The sequence below is a fragment of the Pituophis catenifer genome, unplaced genomic scaffold (assembly GCF_029215685.1).
Source record: "Pituophis catenifer annectens isolate HBS135680 unplaced genomic scaffold, rPitCat1.0.hap2 SCAF_11, whole genome shotgun sequence".
In the NCBI taxonomy this organism is placed as follows: domain Eukaryota; kingdom Metazoa; phylum Chordata; class Lepidosauria; order Squamata; family Colubridae; genus Pituophis; species Pituophis catenifer.
In genome coordinates, this window is record NW_027256891.1 from 26,834,443 (window position 1) to 26,848,666 (window position 14,224).

Genomic DNA, 14,224 nt, shown 5'->3' on the forward strand with positions numbered 1-14,224 from the left:
GCCTATAGCATTTTGCTTTTGGAGAGATCTGAAATGTAATAAACTTGTAGTTATCATCACAACTTCTGTGCATTCTAAAGAATAAAAATGACAGCCTCTATACAGTATGGAATAGAACACATCTCTTATGTTTCAAGAGCGAAGCCCTGTACTAATGTGGCTGATAATTCAAAGAAATAAGGAATTATTTGGAGCACGATGACACATATATTTTCAAAAGATAATTGTTTTTCCAGCAGAATGAAGGCATAAGTCAGACTTTGTCTGAAACCCAGAAAAGCCACTTTTCTTTATATGCCCATGACTGCATTTAAAAGAAAACCTGGATTAGTTCTAATCCCGTTTTAAAAAATGCAACAGAAGCAGAACTAAAAAGGTTTTTTAGGCATAGCCAAAAATTACAGGTATTTCTGAAACAAGTGCAACACTATTATTTGGTCAGAAATAAATCTTGCCATATTTAGGGTGGCATATTTCAAGTGAGCACAGGATTACAATACATGCCTTACGAGCAGGGACTTCTACCTCACATACTTCCTCTTCATCTCTTGCCTCTGAGATAAATTTTAGACAATAAACTTTTTAGAAGCAGAGATGACTTTTTTATGCTTCTAAGGAATACCCACACACGCACACACTATAGCACTATACAAATGAATATTTACAATAGTATTGAAGACTTGGTGGGAAATAAGAGCAAAGTCTGTGGAGTGGGTACAGTAGACTGAGTTCCGTTCTTCTGTAAGGCTCTTTTGTCCTAGAAGCAAAAATGCTGCTTCGGACCCCAGTCCAGGAAGGTATAAAAGCAGATTTACATCTGCAGGAGAACTTGATGAGTGTAACATAGCTGAATATACAACATGCTTTCAAAAGATGCCTGTAGAAAATTCCCTGCAAGCAAAAATAAATAAATAAAAATACAACAGGCAATGAACTGAAATCAGGACCTCTCTTCTGAATCCAACAGAATTTACTTACAAAGTTTTACATATGGCTGCAAATGATTGATATTTACATTTTCATTGCATCTTTTCCTCTTTAAGTTATATATGTAGGAGTCTTCCCCCATTGCACCCTCAGCAAAGATTTGCTAGCAGTGAGTTGGAAGGGAAACTGTTCTCTATGGCCTTAAAAGCAGCGTCTACTGAAGACATCATCTGCATGTCCTGCAGATTTGGTCAGTCCCAGACATCAAAAGGCTATTGAGCAGACTCATAAGAGGACTCTTACAATTGTTAGGGTGTGTTGTGCCTTTCATTCTGGCAACTCTGGTCTACTCAGAGGGATACAGAAAGCAGTGTTACACCTTTTATTGTGAAAGGCCGTTTTTGTTTTAAAAGCAAAACATCGGTAATGAAATTCTAATATTATTTCAGGCAAATAATGGAATCTGATCATTTCAACACTCTGCCCTTTTATGAACTTTGCTATGTGGAAATCTGCTACAGATTGAAATAAGACTGGAAACAGAATTTCCCATTGAAATGGCATATATAACATCATCCTATTTTTAACTAAGTCCACAAGGCAGAGTTTCCATAGCTGTCAGCTTTTCTCGTGCATATCAGAATTAAACAGGAAGTTACAATGAGTGTTCATGGTCTTCACATCCAGAAGAGAATGTTCTACCGATTAGTCCTTTTAAATAAATGGAATGGAAATGGGAACTCCCACTGTGACTTTTTAAGTATGTGAATCAAAGAACAAAGTATAGATGTCTGAGAAATAAAAATGAAAGGAGAGTAGTGAGATCCTACAAAAGAAATGCAAAATCTTTACACATTTAAAGAACACAACGCAACCCATTCTTTTGAAAAACTGCACAGCCTGCTAAAAAATCTATTTCAGTACAAGTGGTGCCTTTAATTTTGAAAGTTACATTACAAAATAAAAAAAATTGGTCAATGGCATAAGAGCAATTAACAGATTTATTTTTATACACAACTTTCCTACTAAACTGCATTCTTCCAGGAAGTTTTCAAACCCAAATGGATTGAATTCCAACTTGAGAGCCTTAGAGGTTCTATACACAATAGTTGAGTCCCTCAAGACAATGAAATGCATTTTTTAAAAAAAAGCAGACAAAAGGTTAAAAATAAAAAAAAATAAACAAGACTTCATAAACAAAGATATCACAGAGTTTTTTTTGCAGTGTCAACTGCTAGTGAATGTTCTTAGCTTTTCATCCAACTATCAGCCTGTTCCAATCTGCTGGCTTAATCTGACATTTGAGAGGTAAGAAAAATATCTGAAGAGTGAAATTGGCAGTTTGCTAACAAGTTTAACTTTGTTTTTAGAATAGGTTCAACCAAAACACCTGAAGCAATTACAAGAAATATCAGGATTCTATGACGTCAAAACTGGGATGTTAAGACTTAACATAATTTCAGCCATCCTTGCAGGTTAACAGCACTCACTGATCTGCCAGGAAACTTTGATGAAATATCAAAACATTCTCATATAGTGGTCACAAGACACAAAATAAATACTGACCTCTTACCTCAAAAACAAAAACAAAAAGACAAGACTCAGTGTCTTATTTCATTCTTCTTACAGCATACAGGATCTGTATATATATATATATATATATATATATTTGGACAAAACTTGTGTTCTACACAGCACAGAGCACTTGAGGTATGATGTCCAATAGAGGGGATTAAATTCCAAAGTGAGCATTAAGCATAACTTGGAAATCTAAGAGAAATGGGCCAGCACTGAACACTCCCAGAAGACAACACCTTGTTTTCAGTTATTCCAGCCACAGGGTTCAAATAAAAGGAGACGGGAAAGAAAGAATGAACCACCTCAGCCTTTTGGTATAACTCTCAAATCTCACAGCTTACAGTCAGCAGCGGCCGGAGCGGTCTCCGGGCAGTACAGTCCTCCCAAAGTAGAGCCACGCCAAAGATTCAAAGCAGGTGTCTGGAGCTGAGAATTGGTTTTTGTACATTGGCCATTTTGCAAAAGGGATCAGTTCATTGCCTTCTGGTTTGCTTCTGTAATTTGCATGGGAAGGAAAATGTAAAATGCACACATTCTACAGCCGTGCTATCAAAACAGGCACATCCAATTTGTAAGTAAAAACTTCTGACGGTCGCTGTGTTCACAAAGCCACTGAATGTTTTCCAAATCTGAGAAATTTAATTCCAGGTCCAGGAACAGAATTTACTATTACAACATCTGCCACAGCGTTGACATTGTATAATTTACATCTCACTGATACCGTGTTTCTCTGTGTTTCTCCAGGCACTGCAGATTACCTACATAATATTGACATGTGAAACAACTTCTGCTGAAGGCTCATCATACATGTGAACTTTTCTGGCAGTTCAAGGACATTTCTAACAGGCAGTAGAAAAAAAGTTACTAAGCATTAAAAAAAGGTTAGTAGTTATGGATGTCTTATTCATTCCCAGTTTAATTCAGTCACTTGAAACCTACTTAATAGATGATGAGGAAAGATAAATTTTAAAATAGTCGAGAATAAAAGCATGTTACCGATGAACATAACAGCAATATTTATTGACCGATGAGTGGAGTCTTCTTTAGAGTTAGATGAATTTGAGAAATCTCCCCAGTTTTTGTGCCATGGGGCTCCAGTTTTTTTTAAAAAAAATAAAAATAAAACAAAACCAAAAACCACTTATTGGCATATGCTCGGCTTAAAATGTCTTACCACTAACAACAACTACATCAATTGTACAGTGGTATCTCAGGAGGAGGAGTGGCAGGTGACAACTTCATAGCTAATTTCCATTGAGCTGCTGCTGAGGAATTGCACTATGATCAGCTACCGACTTTGCGCGGCTTTTACTTTCTCGCTCCTCATCCTCTTCATCTCGTTCGTCATTTCCACTATGGTTTTTACAATAAAGCCTGGAGAACATGTGAGAAAGGGATCTGTTATGGCAGTTTAACCAAGAGGCTGACCTGGCAACCTGTAATCTTAGCCAAGGCACTCCCTGGCCTGGACTTCATGCACCAGGCTGCTAGGTAACTTGGGTTGGCACATCAAGTAATGGCAGTTTATTCAACTTCTGCTTAGATGAGGCATCTGCTATACATAAGCCCCAGTTCTCAACATCAGCTAGCTGGGAAAGATTCAGTTAACAGCTTGAAAGGAGGAAACACTGATTTTATTGCATTAAAAGCCACAAATTGAACTCAGAAACAGTCACAAAAATGCAGCACAGTCTCCAAGAAACATGTTGTTTCATGTCCTATGTCAATCCTAGAGCAGCCCATGTTTCTTAACTAATCTAAACAAATGTAAGACAATCTCCAGCAAGTATGCTTTCTAGGCCTTGACCTGAATATACTTCCTGATTTATAACTCCTTCAGCCGATTCAGCGCACCATTAGTTTTTACCAATGTCCTAGGTTTACAGATTTTTTTAAAAGAAAGAATAATGTAGCTACCCAGAATCAAACGAACAGAGAGAAGTAGAACTCACTTACTTGTAAATGCCCCGTGACATGTTTTCAATGTATTTTGCTTTGTCCTGTACTCCACAATGGTAATGGTAAGTCTTGATACAAGCTTTAATTTCACATCCAATCGTAGCGCCAGACTGACTACAGAGGGTACACTTCTGTCATGAAGAGAGAAATAACAAGAGGATGAGGAGGTTGGCAAGCCAGCAGCACATTCAATTAACTTTTTGGCAAGTTTACGATTCAAATATAATTTTATGATAAGAGTCAAGCAGTTATTTTTCCCGAGGGCTGAAATGCAAACAGCACGAGATGTGGGGTGCCCAGTCTAGAGATCTTGTGGGAAAGGACAAAACAAGCATGCTTGCATGAAGTAACAATGCTCAGAGTTCCTCTGGTAAGAGAGACTACTGAGTCAAAAGGTTTTAAAAGCAGAGTTGGGCAGACCCAGCAAGAGAGCTCCAGTGGTCTTTCCTCCAGGCTGAAGGTTATAGCACAGGAATAACAGCAAGACTAAAATCTCTGCCTAACCGCCACTGTTACTGGGCCAAATTGGTCATGTGCGTGCCGTGAGAAAAAAGGGAAAAGGGACTCCTACAGGCATCCCTCAGATCTATGCATGAGACAAAACAGGTGGAACATCGTGTTTCAAACTGGAAGGGCATACCATTCTTTTTCCGCGTTTGATTTCTTGAAGTACAGTTTTAATATCAAAATCACCAAACTCTGCCCGGGAAGTTGTTGTCAGTTGCACAGTACCAGAAGAGAACAGCTGGGAAGAAAAAGAGGCATAAGGCTTCAGAAGCACAGCTGGAGCTTGGCTGAGACAAAAACTAGGGACAGCTCTCGGACCAGAAGGCTTGACTAGGGAAAGGGATCCAGAGGGGAAGCCTGCCAGGACCCAGATGCTATGCAAGACTGGAGGACCCATTTCTTGAGTGCCTCCCAATCTTCTTGGCAACAGTCCTTTGGTTTGATAGTCAGACTCTGAATGCCATGTGCCCCAAAAGCCTAATTGCTTACCTATTCCCTGCTTACTACCGAATCAGACAAACACGTAACACTAAGCCATATTTTAACATTACAATTTTTTGAAGAGTTAGAATCATAACATTCTAATTCAAGGTTAGTGTAATAATGACGGAGCCTAACAAGGATAGATGAAATATTTTGGAAACTGCTGGCTGAGGAACTCTGGGAGTTGAACTCCACAGTTCTTAAAGTGCCCAGGTTTGATTTAGGACTACCCAATGAACCAGAAAAAGGGAAGACAACATTCTACTTCTCACCATGCACTTGTAATGTGCTGCTGCCTTTTTGGCATTGAATATATGAAGCTTCCCTCTAGCTTCATTTTCTTCTTCACCTGCATGACAGAATCCACATTTAGGTTTTGTATCATTGGGACTGCTTCTGTGGGGTGATCTGTCTCTCTGAAAGAAAAAGACTTTTCTAAAATAATATGCCAGAAAAACAAATACAGTTTCTAGAGAAGGCAACTGAGAGAGAAAGCCTGGTACTTCTTTGAAGGGATTTTAACACACAAACTCCTTACATAAGAACTGCTTTCTACGTCATCTGTGCCGTGAGAAGAGGTTGACCGAGCATCTTCCGACTGCCCTTTAAGGCTTGTCTTTCTGGGCCTTCCTTTGCGCCCCCTTTTTTTGGGAGGAGACGGATCCAGCTCATGTTCATTGAGACCTTCTTCTAAATCTGCTGGGGGGGGGGGAGGCACAAACACAGAGACAAGCAACTTGAACGCTTTGACTCGTGATTCAATTTTGTAGACACACTAGAAATTCTGGGAGAAAAGCAGCCCCATCTCAAAACAGCAGCTCCATTTCACCATTAAAAAGACCAAAGGCTGCTAGGAAGAATATTACAACTATCAAAGAAAATATTTTATTATATCCATCCTAATTTAGAGGGAGGGCTATTAATGCCCATATCCCTCTCTCTGCTCACTTCCTGTATTGCATTTGAGCCAAAAATTAGAAATTGCCAAAGCAACCCAATTCATCTTTCATCTCTCAACATTCCTTGCAAGCACTCCTCCACAACCCATTGGTCTTAAAATGGGTTGACTACAATTCCCATCCCTCCCAATCCGTTCAGTTGCTGGGGATTATAGGAACCCTAGTGGAGTGTATCTGAAGGGCATAAGGTTTGGGGAAGAACTCTCTAGAAAGGAATTTTAAACTGATACAAAGACAATGCTTGTTTTCATGACCATTCTTGACACTTTTCATGGAGGGAAAAAAACCTGAGCGTTTGATCCAGAGAACTAAGAACCATCACAAACTATGCATAGCTTTACCTTCAGAATTGTGTGGTACTTTCTTGTGTTTTCGACATAATATCCTAGGAACAGAACACAAGAGAAAAACCAAGTTACTTAACTATTCTGGGGCTTTAGCCAAAATGGCAACCATTTTAAAAAAAAGTGCTGGATCCTTTCAATTTCATAAGACATACTCACATATATATGCCTTGCGAAGGTTTCTCTCGGATTTGTGCTTGATCATGCAATGCACAATAATAGTGATACGTCTTGTGGCAGGTTTTTACATCACAGCCAATGGTTGCCCCTGGACAATGGCATAGGGAGCACTTCTGAAAGAAAAAGGAAGACCGCCCCATTACGGCTTCTGCTCTTCCTGTGGATAGCAACAGACGGGGTGAGATAACCCGGCTTGCCCTTTAACTGCTATTTTAAAAGGCGAGCAGGGCAAGGCTCCAGTTACAGCCCCCAAATGAAAAGCGGAAGAGCATCTTCAGAAGCCGGCAAAAACATTCCACAGCTGACCTTCTACCTAGTAGCTGGGAGATAACCACACGGAACGTCTGGCACAATTTAACCTTCTGGCAACTATCTGGCCAAGGACCACAAGCTGGAATTTCTAAGCTTCTTCCATCTCTGGATCAATCTTGAATGGGCTGGTAACCCAAATCACTGTCTCAAGGTCTCTTCCACTGAGATGAAGATAGTAGTTCCCACTTCACTAGTTAACAGCGATGATTTTGATAGAGCCAAAATTGTACTGTATCTACCAGAAGAGACTGACTGTGTGTTCCAAAACAAAGCAAATATTCTCTTTCTAAGTGTTTGAACTCTTTGGACAAGACAAAGGACAACGTTTGTGTGCACGAGGTCCCACATTTGGCATCTCTGCTCAGAGGAATCTCAACTTTTAGCCCATAGTCTTAAAAAGCCAGTTAACTCAGGGTTCTTAGCTAGCAAGACCACATAGTTTCGTGTGTTCATCATTAGGCATTTCACCTGCACTGTCTCTCCACACGTGAGTATATATTAAACGTTCTGCAGATTACTGCGAGATTATTCCACTGCTTAACTGATTTGAAAAGCCATATTATATTAGTGGCAATGAGGGATTTAACTAGAGTCTGCTGATAAATTGTGTAAAATCTCACATGGCCTGGATCCCGTCACTTTCATGATTGCCTTTGTCTACGGTCTGCTCCACATTCATAGATGAAGATATGAAGGGGGTTGTAATTTGCAGCTCCATCACAGACATATTTAACATCAAGCTTTAATCATGCCTTTTTGGTGGAGCAACTTAGGAGACGAGCTAAAGCTAGCACCTCCCTGGGCACAGCTTGAAACATCTCTCATATAAAATGCTCTAAACCACCTAGAGCTGCAGGTACAAATTGGCAGCAAATAAAAGTTTAAAACAGTCTATCCTTTTCAGAATTATCGGATGACTCAAGGAAACTTTTGCTCAGGAATTTTCTGTTTTATTGACCATATGATAATACAATACTCCCAATTCTTTGAAAAGCAACTACAGAACTTCTTCTAAGCAGAAAAACAGCCTAAATATCCATTTCTTCCACATGACTGGATCTCTACACGCATAGAGTTCTTACAGTTTTATTGTTCGGATTGGGGAAGGTTTGTGCAAGGACTACCAAGGCGAGATTTTAACAATGAACATCCTTAGAACACTCCATGTCTAAGTTCTATTACTACCAACAATGCTAACTTACCAGTTTTGTGCCTCTCTTTATTTCTTTCTGTACATCTTCAATGGAAAAACCTCCAAGACTCTCGTTATCAGTGTGTGAAGACACCAGAGCAGATGAGAAAAGCTAGACATACAGAAAGACATTACTCAGAACCTTGTTATGATCTTGCAGATTGGAATACATTCAATCCAACATAGGTGACCCTAGCACAGGAAAATCTTTGCCACCGTTGCAAAAGCATATGAGATTAGCAAGGCCATCTTTTTGAAATTATGTCTGTCTCTCATGCTTCAATGTAATGGACACAGTGGGCAGTCTGGTCCTCCTAGGGCTAGGCTAGGAATCAGAGATAACAGCTCGACAGAGGTTAAAGTCACATGAACACCAGCTAGGCTAAAGCATAACGAAGAAAGGCTCATGCTAAGAGCAACCACAGAGGCCTCTGGGAGAAGAAAGAGGCAAGGAAGAATTATACACCTCTTTCCTCCCCTGCAACCACCTGTACTGGACCCCTCTCGCTCGTGGGACTCACCATACATTTATGATGGGCTGCCACCTTCTGGTTTTCAGAGAGCAACAGCTGCCCACATTCATCTTCTTTGTTGGATCGGCAGAAGCCACACTTGCGCTGCCTTCTGGGGCCCTTCTTCTGTCCAACGGTACCCGACATGGTTTTTAAAAAATGGCTTGAAGGACACCACTTCAATTCTGGCTAAAAACTAGAAGAAACAACCAATAGAAATGTTACTTTTATTTACTGAAGTGCAGGGAAGCTCCTCAGTATCCCTCATCAAAGCCAGCTTTATCATTAAGCAGCACCCAAAGGGAAATAGAAAAAGGTGTGACTCCTCTAATAAACCTGCATGCTTCCAAAAGTGTCATTCTACAAGGGAGAAAAAACTGTGACTCAGTGAAAAACACCAATTCTCCAAAGGCGGCAGCCTGCAAAGACGACTACTGCAGCGCAGGAGAGGAGATGTCATGATCTTTGGGCTCTGGGAACAAAGCTATCCAGCCTTATTCTAAAGTTCTCTTCTTTTCGGATTTTCTGGAAGCGCCCATTGTATCCACATTCTAGAAAGCGGGAAACTGAAAACGAATGTACTGAATATGGGCATTCTTTGCATTCAAAAATAGAGCCTTAAATAGCCCATTTACACATCAGGAAGTTGGCTTGCTGCCATGTTACAAACATTTTTAAAGGAATAAAAATTAGTGGAAAATTTCTCCCCCAAACAGGAAAAAAATCAAAGCAAAATCATTCCATATCGCGATGTCCCAACTGTGAGTATCTGATTTTGGATCCAGACACATCCAGTAGGGCTGCAAACTGCTGATGGCTTCCTTCAATTTTCTGGGCGACCCTCCCCATAATAATGCTCTTGGATGGCACATAATTCCATGCCCTCAAAGTGCATTAGGTTGAGGAAGCCAGAGCATGGCTCTGGTCTTGGTATCCAGCCTAAGACTGTTACAAGGTCACAGCTTGTTGAGAATTGTAAACAGCTTCCATTAGCCATATAATCACTTCTGGAAATTGCTTAGAAAAATGACTTACCAATGCTTGTAATCCATATTGTCTACCTTCCTCCTTGAGAATGTGCAGAATATTCTATTTTTTTCCACCAGGAAAAAAATATATATCAGCATATAGCATTACCATTGCTTTTCATACAGAAAAAAAATTATAGCTTCAGTTGCCATTCTGGAATAAGGGTACTTGTTTTGTTTTGAACAGCAATTAATGTTTTTAAAATAACTCTACATAGCCTTAGTTTACTGGCACCAGGTTCTCCGTGTTCTTTCCCAAACCTACTTTGTGAATGATTTGGGTCGTAGCCCAATATATCGGAAGGGTTCCAGATAGGAGAACTTGAATACATTCGGATAAAAATAATTAATCCAGATGTGGTTTTGGTACTGAAAGCTCATTTGACAAGTTCTGAGCTAACAATGGTTTAATGCTTCTTTTTAAAAAAAGCTCAGCAATGTTTCCCTCGCTGTGGCAACACAGCCTCACCATCACTGTGCGATGCATATTAATGTGACATGAATTCCAGAAATGTTTCGCATACAAACCCAAGCCTTACCTTCTCACTCGCAGCACCACTCAGAACCCCAACTAAAGACATACTAGACTGGGTCCTTCCATAGGGCCACTGAATTCTAAGCTGAGGGCCTCCTTCTGACTTTAGCTTTGGAAAAACGGGGCTGCCTAGGGAAACAAGACTATCTTTGGTGTAAGAGGCTTTCTCCATAAGAAGGCAAGCTTGGTTCCCCTTCCCCCCAAGTATCAGCCGCATGGTACGGCCTTCGGATAGCCTCCACTGCTTTCTGAAATGGATGGTTCCAAAAGCAAGGGAGGGGGGGAGAGAATGGTCCTAAAAAGACAGCTCCACAGCAGCCGGCTTTATTCAGCCCCAAAGGAGGGAGGGAGGGCAGCAGTGATGTCACCTAAGCTGAGGGTAAGGAGGGAAATTCAAGAGCTGGTCCACATGCTGGCTACGTCTGAGCTGCCAGGCAAACCCCAGCACGTCCCTTTTCCAAGAGATTCACGCTTCCTAGATGTCAAGAAGACCAAATACCTGGAGGAAATCCAAGGTACTGAGTTATAAGGCAGGCTTTGAAACATGGGTTTCTTGGATTTGCAACCACAGTTGTGCCTGTGGAACTTTTGCCACAATAAATGCACTCTACCAACCTCATTTCAGAAATGTAGAGCAAATAGCTAAAAATAATATTGTTCAGTCTATAAATAAACACTGTAAAATCTGTTCTTCTACATGGCTAGTTTTGCCATCCCACCCTTAACATCTCTTTCAGGTCTCTCGATTGCTCAGATTCTCGACCACGGACTGCAGTTTGAAGGTATAAGAGACAGGTGCCCACGGCATCACCTTAGCCCTAAAGACTTGCAGAATACAGGTAATGACAAAGCCAATTCCCCCCCCCTACCCAAACAGGATGTTGGACACATAGGGTAACTGTGTGAAAAAAACCATTAAATACCGGTACATACTTTCACACCTATGCAGCTATACAGGTGCCAGTGCAAAAGACCACCAATGATTAGCAGGGTCATTTCTTGAATTAACCAGCAATTTGGGGACAAGCATCAGAAGTCGAATGCCCACCTGGCACGTTATTCAAAGGGCCTCTCGGCCAGCCCACAGAGCCTGCACACAGCACTCCCTCACCCCTTGCCCCAATTTCCTACGGCCACCCAGACCTAAGTCAAAGGTCTCTTGTGGGTTTGGGCACAATCTTTGGAGAGCCCAACGCCTTCCTTCCGCGCTTCTTCCTTTGCAGTCGGAAGGGGATACCCTCAACTAAGAACGCAAAGGTGAGCTCCCGTGGGCCTCTATGAGAAGAGAACAAGGCCACTCGGACCCTCACCTGCAAAGGCGGGAACCAGGATAGCACAGGTGCCTTCCTTTAAGCGCTTCAATTACAGAGTTTAGGAGAGACCCAAGATGTGGGAGGGGGCCGTAGTAGTAAAACAATAGATTTGGAAAGGCTTCCCTCCCTCCCTCCTTCCTTCCTTCCCCGGAGACTCCAGTTCAGGAGGGAGATGCCCTGGACCAGCAAACCAACCTTGGCCTCCTTTCCCATTAGATCCGCCATTGGCTCATCGTGCCAAGCGGCAGCTGCTGCAAGGTTGCCCCAAGGGCCCAGCTCTGCCAATGGGCCCTAGGTGGGGGCCTTAGGGTGCCACCCCGCATCCTGGGTCCCCACCCACTCAACTCGGCCCTTCCTCTCCTCCAGGCTGCCTCCCACCCCTGCAAAGGAGCCCCCAGGGAGGCGGGGGGGGAGGAGAGACTCGGTGCCAGCCAGGACGCAGCAGAGCCCACCTCCCCGCAGGTAGGTCCCTCACCCCCCCCCCCCGCTTAGCTTGGAAGCCCCCTCCCCAGGACCCATCAGCCCCCTCCTCCTGGAGGCAGGGGAAAACGGCGGGGCGGGGGGAGGCAGGGCCCCCTTTTCTTCCGAGGACCAACCAGCCAGCAGGAGCCTCCTTGGCAGGATCGGCTTCCCCCCCCCCCCCGGCCCCTCTCCCCGGGGCCTGCGGGGACCCCTTTCCCCCCTAGCAGCAGGAGGGGCTGGGCCGGCCACCCCGCGGGGCCGGGCAGGGTCGAAGCGCCCCGGAAGCGGCGGCCCTTCCCTCTCGGACCCCTGCCCCCCAGGGAAAGGGGGGAGGGGGACGGTTTCCATAGCAACCTGCCGGGGTGGCGTCCGGGCGTGGGACTCACCGGGCGGCGCAGGCCGAGGACGCCGGCGCGACCGGGGGACTCGCGGGAAGCGCCGCTCACAAGCCGACCGGGACCGCCGCCGCTCGCCCGCTCCCTTTCATTCGGAGGGGCAGCAGGAGAGGCGACGCTGCGCCGCGGAGCCTGACGCCGGCACGCAAGGGACGTACGGCGCGCCGCCAGCAAGCGAGCGAGCGTCGGCCGCGCTACCGGCGTCCTGCGTCACCCCTCGACGTCGCCTCCTCCCTCTTCCCCTCCCCTGGCGGACGCCGTCGTTGCGCACGCGCCGAGGGAAAAAGGGGAAAAGAAAGGGAAACGCCCCCTAAAGGGAGGGGGAGGGACGGTCGGAGAGGCGCGTGCGCAGAAGGCCGCGCGACGGTTGGGATGAGGCCAACATCCTATCTCGCGTGTGGAAGGAGAGTCGCGCGTGCGCATTTGGGTTGAAGGGTTGAAGCGGCGCTTCCACGCAGCCGCATCGAAAAGGAAGTAGGCGCATGATGAGGCTGCGAAGCAACTGAGCATGCGCTAAGATTCCTCTTGTTAATTTTTTTTTTTTATTCATTCGGTGTCGGACTGCTAATTCAAACGCTTTCCAATCAGCCGGGAATTTAAATGATTTATTTAAAATATAGTTGTTTCATTGCTTTGAAAAACAAAACACGAAAACCACGCGCCCCTTTACATAGGTATGAAAAGTGATGAAGTCCCGCGGTGTCTGATGCCACATATGCCGGGCGTGCAAACACGTGTCAAGGGAAAACCGGCGGATTTAAAACTTTTGCGGGCTTTTTGCGCTGCAAAGCAACGGCGTCTCTCGAGCTGCGGAAGGGCTCCCCCTCCTGGCCGAAGGCGGCCATGACAAGCAGGCTCCAAACACAAGAAATGGAAGAAAGAAAAAAAAAGAAATTTAAACCTCCAGGAGGTCATCTGTGGAGATTCTCCGTCATCCAGGTCATAGTTGTCCCAAAGGTGCTTTTTCAAGAGGCAACTGGACTTTCTTTGTTTTCCCTTGAACACCTTTCGCTTCTCATCCAAGAAGCTTCTTCCCATCATCTAGTCAGAGCTGAAGAAGCTTCTTGGATGAGAAGCGAAACGTCTTCAAAGAAAAAAAACAGAAATTCCAGTTGCCTCTTGAAAAAAAACATCTTTGGGACTCTGGGAGGACTTTCTTCCAGGCTTTTTGCTGGCTTGGGAATTCTGGGAGTTGAAGTTCACTCTTCAAGTGGCCAAGTTTGAAAAACACCTCTTTTATTCTACAGGATTGACATGCAAGGTAGCCACATAACATGCATTGGATGCAAACCCGTCTAACTTTCCACCTGACAGCATCTTTAAAAGCAAATCTGGTTTCCTAGCCCTTTGCAAATGCTCACATGACACACCGAGGCTAGCTTCCACCTGCCACGCTTGGGCTTCATGAGAAATGGAAAGGAGGATTTCACCACTGGCTCAACCTTGTTTTCCCTATTATAAGCTACCTTCAAAGAAGTTGTGGGGGGGGGGGGGGAAGGATTGCTTCAAGCCAACAATATGGATGCTGGAAACAGGTA

At 43.9% G+C, this 14,224-nt stretch overlaps 1 protein-coding gene across 3 annotated transcripts; it reads right to left on the minus strand.

Moving 5' to 3' along the window:
• Positions 1 to 1,842: 1,842 nt before the first annotated feature.
• On the minus strand, positions 1,843 to 12,819 carry PHF6 (PHD finger protein 6). Of its 3 annotated transcripts, none has more exons than XM_070951715.1 (10): positions 12,678 to 12,819; positions 8,963 to 9,149; positions 8,452 to 8,553; positions 6,917 to 7,047; positions 6,755 to 6,798; positions 5,993 to 6,153; positions 5,727 to 5,870; positions 5,105 to 5,209; positions 4,462 to 4,595; positions 1,843 to 3,879 (listed from the first exon to the last, which is right to left on the minus strand). In XM_070951715.1, exons 2-10 carry the CDS (start codon positions 9,098 to 9,100, stop codon positions 3,750 to 3,752), a joined length of 1,089 nt encoding a protein of 362 aa, XP_070807816.1. In that variant the 5' UTR covers positions 9,101 to 9,149; positions 12,678 to 12,819; the 3' UTR covers positions 1,843 to 3,749. The 3 variants fall into 3 exon arrangements, with proteins under 3 accessions (XP_070807816.1, XP_070807813.1, XP_070807812.1); XM_070951712.1 differs by having other exon boundaries at positions 5,993 to 6,150; positions 6,917 to 7,050; XM_070951711.1 differs by having other exon boundaries at positions 6,917 to 7,050.
• Positions 12,820 to 14,224: the final 1,405 nt, after the last annotated feature.

Coding starts and splice junctions, on each gene's coding strand:
- PHF6 (XM_070951711.1), bottom strand. CDS start 9,100: ATGTCGGGTACCGTTGGACAGAAGAAGGGCCCCAGAAGGCAGCGCAAG. Junction 8,554..8,962: donor CAGCCCATCATAAATGTATG/GTGAGTCCCACG, acceptor CTGTATGTCTAG/CTTTTCTCATCTGCTCTGGT. Junction 7,051..8,451: donor TAAAGAGAGGCACAAAACTG/GTAAGTTAGCAT, acceptor TTTTTCTTTCAG/AAGTGCTCCCTATGCCATTG.